The 10,108-nt window shown below is 34.9% G+C and overlaps 2 protein-coding genes across 5 annotated transcripts in view; one reads left to right on the top strand and one right to left on the bottom strand.

Annotated features, from left to right (window-relative positions):
• LOC107273099 overlaps positions 1 to 3,528 on the top strand; it is a 9,191-nt gene extending 5,663 nt beyond the window's left edge. Inside the window, exons 3-7 of the mRNA XM_015750925.1 lie at positions 1,539 to 1,711; positions 1,782 to 1,998; positions 2,061 to 2,243; positions 2,319 to 2,493; positions 2,554 to 3,528. Coding sequence (XP_015606411.1) covers positions 1,539 to 1,711; positions 1,782 to 1,998; positions 2,061 to 2,243; positions 2,319 to 2,493; positions 2,554 to 2,878 — 1,073 coding nt within the window. The 3' untranslated portion in view covers positions 2,879 to 3,528. The remainder of the gene's footprint in view (positions 1 to 1,538; positions 1,712 to 1,781; positions 1,999 to 2,060; positions 2,244 to 2,318; positions 2,494 to 2,553) is intronic.
• A 398-nt stretch (positions 3,529 to 3,926) lies between these two features.
• Positions 3,927 to 9,387, bottom strand: LOC107273098 (SH3 domain-containing protein 19). Of its 4 annotated transcripts, none has more exons than XM_025090390.1 (6): positions 9,321 to 9,387; positions 8,276 to 8,354; positions 7,826 to 7,955; positions 6,738 to 7,523; positions 6,132 to 6,395; positions 3,927 to 5,432 (listed from the first exon to the last, which is right to left on the bottom strand). In XM_025090390.1, the coding sequence occupies exons 1-6, from the start codon at positions 9,370 to 9,372 to the stop codon at positions 5,301 to 5,303; spliced, it is 1,443 nt and encodes a 480-aa protein (XP_024946158.1). In that variant the 5' UTR covers positions 9,373 to 9,387; the 3' UTR covers positions 3,927 to 5,300. The 4 variants fall into 4 exon arrangements, with proteins under 4 accessions (XP_024946158.1, XP_024946157.1, XP_015606410.1 ...); XM_025090389.1 differs by having other exon boundaries at positions 9,297 to 9,387; XM_015750924.2 differs by lacking the exon at positions 9,321 to 9,387 and adding an exon at positions 8,917 to 9,274.
• Positions 9,388 to 10,108: the final 721 nt, after the last annotated feature.

The raw sequence follows: 10,108 nt of genomic DNA on the forward strand, positions 1-10,108 counted from the left end.
GCCTAAAGTTTTATTAATTATTCGGTAAAAGCTTAATAACACACATATAGTTTTAGGATACTATTAGTACGTTCAAAGTAAGTACTTTGGAATTCCTGACACGGATCCGCCAAGTAGTACTCGATAAGGAATTATCTACAGTTTTATTAATTATTAATTGACCATTAAATCATAATCAACTACGGGAAGCAGTAGTAATGTAAAAGAGTAGTGAAAACGTTATAAGAAATTTTGAAAATACAATTCAAATGATGGACCAGTGCTAGATCATATAATAGGCAAACATATAGTGACTTATGTACTTGGCCTCCATAATCTGATATCAATACTTTTTATTAGAGGAATACACAGCACTCCTGTACCTTGGCGTAGTTTTTTACACGTAAGTGTTTTTTGGGGGATCTACTTTACTTGCGTGCCAAATTTCAGTCCGATCGTTCTAACGGTTACTGAGTGAGAGGCAATTGAATTTTCGAAGCTCTGCACACACACACACACACACACGCACACACGCACATACGGAAATTTTTTCTAAACTACTTTTCTTGAAGTTTTAGGCCATGTTAAGTATTCTAACATGAAAATCTCGGAAAAAAAAATTTTCATGAAAAAATAGCTTCCTCTATGAGGAAGCAAAATGAGAATCCTAGCGCGTCTTGAGGTTAATCATGCGTGAATTATGTATGTCATAGACATCCTTTTTTGTTTTCCACCGATCTCTTATCGTACAAAGATTTGTGAATAGAATACATATTGTGTAATTACGGAGAAAAAGTGGAAAAACAAGTACTTCGGAATTGTGAGAGACAAGGGGACTTATAAAGTACAATCAACCTGAAATTTTAACTTCTGACGTCAAGTTCGAAACCAGGGACCTCAACAACCCCCTTATACCAGGTTTCATATAAATTATGTAAACTTTTGAAGTTTTGGTCACCGTATTGAATTCGCCATTCTGAATTTTGAGTTTTTTTCTTCAAGTTCAAAATCAAAGACTTCAACAATCGTCTTATATCAAGTTTCATAAAAATCAGACGACATCTTGACTTTTGGCCAGTCTTTTTAGCTTCTATCCCACTGTGTATATTGGCTGGTTCGTTCATTGATTTTGATTTATTTGGCATTATTAACATCCTGTAGCTTTAATTTAGTCAGATTATCAAATCGCCAGTCCATATTATTATCACTAACAAAAAACCGGAACTTGTAACGTATTTCAAAATTCAACTTCGAGGGCCTTTTGCGTCTTTTGCAGAGGGTTTGTCGAAAAATGATTAGGAACAAAATTTATTTATTTTTTTTTTCATACAACACAAATTCGCAATAAGAAATAGGGGTTCTTATTTTAAAAAATGGACTTGAGTCTCACAGGGACTAATACAGGCACCAAGCTAAAAATTCCGGTACCTCATTAGATGGCCCCCTTCGAACCCGACAACTTTTGTCTCAAACATTTTTTCCAAAAACTCCTTGTTTCCGAGATATTGCAGTATCTAAGTCAAAATGGGGCACACAGTATATTTTTAAATAATTTATAGGAGTGACGTTAAACACGATATCGTTTGGAATGCTTAGCACATCTATGCTAAATGACTCGAATCTATCTCTGTATCTAAGGGCTTTAGCTATTTCTGATAATGGAGCATTGGTATTCAATTATGCTGTAGGAATAGCAAAGTCGCGGTTTCCGTACATAAACGATTTGTTTATGGTAAGCAGAGCCGAGCTACTAAATACAAGTGAAGCTAATTTGGTTTAAAACATTCTTTTCCCTTTTCTAGAAAAGCAAGTTTCTTTGCCAACTAAACTCTGTAACTATGGAGCTCTTCCAATTCACATCGACCTGGCTGGTTGTTTCTTTAACTTGGACTCGGGTGTGTGTTGTTATCTTTCCATTTCAGACTCGAAGTACATGTCAGAGTCGTTCAGCAATTATAATTATGGCTACTCTGATATGTGTGTCATTCACAATATCGCTTACTAAATTATATTCAGGAGGTAACTAAAATAAGAGTATTAAAAAATAGTAAATTATTTCTTAATGGGCTTCCGTTTTGTAGGTTACGAGATAGACAGTGTATTTGAGTTTGTCCCATGTCAGAAGAAATTGAATCCTTGGGGCAGTACCATGCACTTGTATGTAGCCCTATCTACGTGGCTACCTCTACTCTTCATATCAATTGGGAATGTATTGTTGATTATACAAATGAGAAAGTTTGATAAAATTCGCGTTCAACTAACAGGTATTTAGCTATACATGATTATGTATCATATGACTGAGACTTAATTGGCTATTAACAAATATGTGTATGTATAAGGGAGTGAAGCTAATCTTACTCACCGATCAAGTACGACGTTATTGGCTGTTTCAATTGTGTATTTGGTTTTACTATTGCCAATTGGAATAGTTGAAACTTTGGAATTATATTGGGATGTTGTCTTGATAAAGTATCCTTCCATTGGTAAAGAGGCAAACGAGCAATACGTTAACTGGTAAGTACGAAAACGTATTAATCAAGAATAAAAAAAATATATTAAAATACTGAATTTCAGGCTGGAGGAAAAGATGCTATTGAAGTGGTGTAGAGGTTTGGTATTCCATATTTACCACTGGAATTTTGCCATAAACTTTTTTCTTTACTACCTCACAGGTAAAAAATTTAGGGATAGCGTGACATGCACGTTTAAAAATTACAGAAAGTTTCTTTGTTTGAAGCGCTTTCCTAATTGGATTTCAATGTGGTCTAAGCAAAAGAACTTTTCCTTATTTACTATACCTTCCACTATATCGTTAATAAAAGTTATTAAAATTAGCGACCGATCTATCTACTATAATGATGCAGAACAAAATACTGACGACACTGGTACCGTAACATGACGGTATATGAAGCAACAGATTAAGGCAGACGCCTGGTTTAGAGGGTCAAAAAAATCGTTTTTTTTTTCTTTAATCGATGATTTAATTATTAGAAAGTATATTCCTAAAGTTTTAGAATACAATTCGAATTATTTTGGAAGATACAGATTCGAGAACAGGTAAGCGTCGAGCACGTGTGTGTAAGTTTCCAATAACATATTTTTCCGACTGAGAACTGTGAAGCGTGTTTTCTCTTCAGGCGCTTCAATGGTTAGCTAATAACTTCGCCATTTTGCGATAATTTGATGATAAAAATTTTTTTTCTTTCCCAATTTACGTTAAAATACACTAACAATTTTAAGACGTTCCGTTGTTTCTCTACCTATAAAAAAATCGCCAAAAATCACCTTTTTTTAGACTTCTAAACCAGACGACTGCCTTAAGTGACTTACCTGAGACTGGTATTCTTAATTTACAAAATAAGTGGGTGCAGAGTGAAAATGAACGCATACGGTTATTTCACTATTTGCTCTACAATATGTAAGTAAACAAAGACTATATTTTAAGATGCCTACGTAGAATTGTATTGATAACGTGGATGTTATAAATTTACATTACTTGACTTATGTAAAATAAGTAATTGTTACTGGTAATAAAAAAAAACTTGTTTACACGTTTTTTACACATTTTATTCCTTCGTAGTTAAATGTTGTATATTAACGCAGAAAAATATCACATTGTACATCATTATTATGAAATATGTAACTTATTGAATATACGAAAAATATGCATTGTCAGTTTGATTACACCACATCTTGTTTATGGTTTTAATGTTTATGTTTTCAAAACGCATAATTCTGTTTAACGCAAACGCTTAATTCTGGTCCTGTTGACGTTCCTCAAGATAAATTCGAATAATCACTATTAATACTGGAATAGCGAAATTTCTGCATAAACTGAAGAAAAAAATAGCAATACGATATTCCTCGATGCAATAGCATTTTGCAATTTTTCTGCAAAGAATGTTAAATGAATCTTGCCATTGTATATGATAGTATAGACGAAAATGTAAATTTCTCAAAAGAAATGAAGCACTTGCATCATTTAATCGCATTTTTAAATTCGATTATCACACATCGTTTACAGGCACATATTAATGGAATTTTAAATTAGTTATATATATACAGGGGAAATTCATCTCTATTAGATATAACGTTGGATTTGCTAATAAAATTAATATAAATAAGATCCTTAAATATTACAATTATGCATTATCAATAATTCGATTAATGTTACGCTTATCATGGTAACTATAAAAAGGCGAAAAATCTGTAAGTGCGAATATTACCAAAGGCACAAAACGATCAGATGCTTTAACAAAATATACACAAACGTAATAATTGGATACTTCATTCTGTCATTGTGCCTCACGCTGAAAGTGCACATAATCGAGAATATAATTACAGAGCCTTTTCATAAGAATATTCAGGAGTTAAATTTACTAATATTTATTGAAACATATTATTTATAAATTAAACGAATAGTAATAGTTATTAAAAGTTGGACAGGCTATGAAAAAAAAAACTATCGGAAATCAACTAATATAAGTAAATTGAACTGATGTCCGTTTCATTAATCTTCCTGTGTAAAAAACTTTTTATCTTATTGCCAATGTGAATTATATTCCCATTTAAGCATTTTCTATGCAAACGAGTTTAAAAATAAATTATTTTATATATTCTGCTACTGCATTTGCTATTTCAAAAATAAATATTGAAATGAAGAAATTGCGATACTAGGTTGTATCAGATTTGATTAGGACTTTAAACACATTTCCTATAGGAAATTATGAAAAATCCGTTTGTGAATGTAGGTTAAGCCAGAGAAAATTTGGAAACGAATTCTGACGATATGTAGAAATATCAGCTAAAAGTAGTTTTTAGATTTCATTACTATTAGTTAAAAAACTAACATGAGTCTACAGGAAGCACTTAATTATGTCGTTACACGTAATGTAATTCAGCTAATTTCATATTAGCACATTTAATATTTACAATTTACCCTTCCTGCAGCAATGCTAGAATAATTTATTGACAATGGGCAATTGTAAATCTTTTGATAAAGAGACATCACGACTTGACAATTAATGAGAATAAATACAATTCTAATGTAATATTCAGTATTAGTTATAAGTATGACATGTAGTTTGTTTCAAAACCCACTTGGACACAAACGAGGCCTTTGACTGCATTACAATACAGAACATTAAAAAGGTTGTTTCAAAAAGTTTACGCAACCTCCTTTGTTATAGATTAAAAATAATCGTTATGGTCGCCCTCATCCGCAAAAATCAATAACTTCAAATGGAAGTACAAATCGTTTACAATGTAAATGTTACAAATATTTTGACAGATCCTCTCAAATGTGTAGCAGGAAACGGTATTCAAGAATAATTTGGGAGATTAATTGATACCCTGTGAACATAATTTGCTGGAAATTGACCCCGTTTTCCGTTGCATTCGCCGTATAACCAATCGTCTGATATCCTGGACAATATCGTTATTCTAGAACCTTCCTGCGAAACAGGAAACAAAAGTGATGTTGCATTACGTATAATATACTACAGGCTGGTAGTCATTACTAGCGGTGAGAGGTAACGGTAATGATATAAGGTACCTTCCCACGTCAAACGGACTAGTCTCATAAGACGGATAACTCGGAAAACCAGATGCCTTGTTGATCTGATTCACCTTGTGTTCCGATATAAGTTTTTAGTATTGTAAAAATGACGTCATTACGGTATACTGTGAAGTGACGTCAATTTCACAGTACAGAAAGCTTATATCGGAACACAGGATTAGTCAACATGAAAAAGTTATCCAACCCAACGGTCACATCATGATCGATTTTGATAAACGAGGCATCTGTTTCTCCAAATTATCCGTCTTGTGCAACTTGAGTCTGTTGATCAATTCGATGTGTTTTTTTAACAGATTAAAAACAATAAGGTCTCTAGCAAGGCATTTGTGTCATTGTACAAAATGTTTGTTACAGAGTATGCATATATATGGTCTTACACTAAATACGTTTTATTCTGTTATTTTACCATTTGTTTACGTTATTTTAGGGAAAACCGGGTGTCATTTGTTTCGGACCGTGTTGCTTGGAAACTATGAAAAAACGACACTGAACTCGTGGACCGACTATAGTCCGTTCGAAGTGGGAAGGTACCTATACGCACAAATCTTCATTATTGGCCATGTAGTTGACTTACCACGAATGACAAATCTTCCCACGTCTCTCCTTTGAAGGTATACAGAGCATTTACCACATTTCTTGATAGTCCTGGTAATGGCACTTTGACATCTATAAAATTAGCTGGAAATATTCCTTGTTGATTCCCAACTCGTCCTTCGATCCAGTCATCATTGATAGCTTTTATTAGGATAACGATATCGCCTTCCTTCAATGCAAGATCATCAGGTTGAGTTGCGTTGAAGTCGTACAGTGCAATCCCGTGCGGACTTTCATTGTTCCCCTAAGAATGAAAAAAGTATACATTTCACTAATTTTTTGCATTAAAATAGCTTCTTAGTTTCCACCGCAAATACGTCTTATGCGAACGTACAGCAAAAAAGAAAGTGAAGATATTATAACCAGATTAACACCTTAAAAAAAATATTGCCTATGCAGTAACTAACACGAGAAACTTATGCATTAGGCGCGAAATATACTTTCCATTGTTGAACAAGGATCTCTTGCGACTTATACAATTGTTAAATTAACGAACTTGAATTTTTCGCTTCTATTAGTATAAGTACCAATATTCTGAAAAGTAAGAATTCCCTTAGTATGATATAAAGCTTAATCGTCAACTTACTATGGTTCCTTGCTCGAGATCCTTTAAAAATTCTGTTGGTGGTGCTGGTGGTGGTATTGAAGGCATAGGAGGAGACGGCTCATCCGTTAAATCATCATTCCAGGCACTATTGAAGTCTAATGTCACTGGTTCACAAGGCACTACAGATCGAGGCAAAGGAATAGGTTTAATAGCGAATTCATCGACGTTGGACGAAGAATTCTTCTGTATTGACCTAGGCGCAGGTGGCTTCACTGGCTTTGCACGTATTATCGTTGGCGTCAACTGGGTCATGTTCGATGACGGTTGATTAAAAGGCACTTCATTCATTGTACAATTATCATTGTTAAACGTAAAAAAAGATGCTTCTCCAACATGTTTGACAGTATTAGAATTGGTGCTGCTGCTATTCGAAATTTGGTGAGAAGAAAAGGGATCCTGAACTGTATTAATCTTCCATGGATCGTTTTGAGCAACTTTTTGATTCGTGATGCCACAGAAAAAGTCAAAATCATCCTCAAAGGCACTTTCGGTTTGAGATGTGTTGCCGCTACTTGTGATTACGGATGGATTTGAGTTTCCGTCGCTACCAAAACTATCGACGCTGACACCATCACTATTTGAACGCGTTGTGAATGTTGGCGATCCTGGAGGACTTAGATCTATTAAAGAAACTGTTCCATTCGATACGTTTGACGGTTGTAAGATGGAAGCTTGTGAACGGCTGTATGAGTATTCTACATTCGTCCGCTGGGATTTTGTTGCTTTTCGGCCAAAGAGACTGGTCAGGACTTCCGTTGGTCTCGCCTTTAACAAGCAGAACATTTTTTCAAACAGTTAAGACATTTATTATAGATTAAAAATATACTACAGTATGGATAAACAAGAGTAGATTTAGACATGAGATTTTTCCAATCTCAAATTAAATATTTAAGTGCGAAGTGTATTGGTAAACATTCAAAGTCTAACTAATTATATAATATAAATATTCTTTTTATACAAATAGTAGATGCATGATACAACATGAACATGATAATGTCTAAATATTTAATTTTTATCAAGATACGCAGATAAAAATAAAATATGCAATCATAATAAGAAAAACTTACTGGTTTTTTTGGTTTTTGACCATTTTGATTTTCAGTATATGTTGGAGGAAACTTTGGAGGTGGTGGACGGGGTGGTGGCTTTTTCTTTTGCACAGGTTGTTGCATCAATGAAACTCCAAACAGATCATTGCTGCAATTGTCATAAAACCATTATCTTACTGTATAATATTGCCTACCGATTACCATGAAGTGAACTTCAATTTTCATAGTGCAAAAGAGTAACACTTATGTAGTCTAAATAAGGATAAACAGGGGTTTGTATAAATTGTTAAAAAATAGTGTAGTATTTGATAATCATGAAACATTGATTTATCAAGTTTTCAACAACTGCTACTTGTTACAATTTTTCAACAGGATAGATCGAGTGAATCAAACATATAATTAATTCATAGCATTAATACTTAAAAGCTACAAAAAAAAAATTAAAATAGTGCTCCAAATAAAACTCACTTCGTTCGCCAGACTGCATTCCTTTGTACGACGGAATTACTAGGAGATCTAGGGGCCGCCCGCGTGGGAATTCGCATGTCTGCAAATGAAATAGATCGTATGAGTCGTTGACTGACGTTATGAACAATTGGTGATGTTGCATAGCCTGACACTGATCGCTAACGTCACAGAATATACTTAGGCGAACGAGAATGAACACACACAGGTCCACGTAATTGCGCATACGTATGTAAAAGGATAAATGGATGTGATTAACCGAGAAAATTTCCGGAGCAACGTGTGCCTCAAAAACAAAAAAAATAGAAAAACGTTACTAGAAACTTCGGAACACCCACCAGCCAGCATTAGTGCTTTTCTCATCACTGGTTTTGATTCGTGTACGCAACTGCCAATACGAAAATTGGATGTTAATAAATCGCACAGCGACCTAACGTTTGGCATATACATATGTAGAGAGAGAAAGAGAAAAGCAGAAAGGCTCCTACTTTTTTCAGAGCTCTTTTTCAAGCTACAGCGAGTTGTGTATTGATTTTAGCACAGTGCTGTTTTAGACTCAAGTTGACGGATCTTTGTGAAGCTTTAATGTGAAAACTATTGTATTTCGAACATTGTACTCATTTAAAGTCGCGCATAATACGCACCTGTTCTCACGTTGGCGGCCATTTTTCACTCACTGTGGTGTATATGTGTATATGTATATAGATAGCTAAATGTGGATACTTATCGAGAGAGTAGCTTTTGAAAAATGTGTATTCGCTACAACGACGCATATTAATATATGGCACGGCGACTTCATGAAACTCTCAAGAGAGGAAACACAATCATGTACAAGGTTGTTGACATACGATAAAGAAATTATCTCATTTTTCAGGGCGGAACGGATTGAATCATCATTCTGCTCTATCTCTAGTAGAACATATTTACCCTCATACCATCGTTAATTTATTTAGATTTGATTTTAATAATAAGGTTTCTTGTTTACTCTCGGTTTAACTGCCCGGTTAACTAATCAGGTACTTGCAATTTGAAAATAAACGGAGTTTACATATTGAACTGTTCCTTCCTTTCCCTATGGCTGACTTCTCCAATGAGGACATGTGCTAGTACCGTTGAGTGTAGATAGGTATAGAGGTGCGGAGGACGTGGTGGGGGTATGTCAAGCATATACTATAGTAAAATTTTAGTTCCAATCCCAGCGGGTAGATGGCGCCCCGAAAATCCCAAGCTATGTGGCGACCCACGAGGCAGCAGCCAATCAGATCCAAGGACTCCCGCAGCGGTGGCGCCCTCCGGATCAGACCCTTCGAGAACCTTCTAGTCGTCTCGCATCACTCGCATCTAGCACACCAGCATGTCCGCCTTCATGTACACGTTAACTAATTAATAAATATATTGTGTGTTTTATATTATCTCCTGCAACACTTACTTACCTGCCTCGCCCGGCCACAGCTATCTTGTGGCGCTGCCTATGAGTGGGGATTTGTACTAAAAGAGACTGTAGCGCGCAGCATTAGCAACACAGCATTAGTCCAGTTAAATAGAGATATAGTCGAGAATTTTAGTATTCATTTTCGATGAACAAAATTTATTTCTTACTACATAGCGCATGTTATTTAGATTTTTCAGTCGAACCATTTTTTCACGTTATTGTGATTTGCTTATACGCTAATTATTTAAATGGATCATTTGTATGACGTTATTATTTTCGATCGTAGTATAGGCCTACTGGGGACCCGCTACGTTAAATAATGGGAACGCATCGGCTACAGCACCTCTTGGGTGATTGGAAGCCCGTAGATTATCGTTGTTGATGCCTTTATTATAATACAGTAA

This window comes from Cephus cinctus, unplaced genomic scaffold (assembly GCF_000341935.2).
Source record: "Cephus cinctus unplaced genomic scaffold, Ccin1 Ccin1_scaffold1381, whole genome shotgun sequence".
NCBI lineage: Eukaryota > Metazoa > Arthropoda > Insecta > Hymenoptera > Cephidae > Cephus > Cephus cinctus.

What these genes read in the sequence shown, in the direction of transcription:
- LOC107273098 (XM_025090389.1), bottom strand. Translation starts at nt 9,372, where the DNA reads ATGTCCTCATTGGAGAAGTCAGCCATAGGGAAAGGAAGGAACAGTTCA. An exon ending in AATGCAGTCTGGCGAACGAA is followed by an intron (nt 7,956 to 8,275) that starts GTGAGTTTTATT and finishes TGACAATTGCAG; the next exon opens with CAATGATCTGTTTGGAGTTT. An exon ending in ATCTCGAGCAAGGAACCATA is followed by an intron (nt 6,396 to 6,737) that starts GTAAGTTGACGA and finishes TTTCATTCTTAG; the next exon opens with GGGAACAATGAAAGTCCGCA.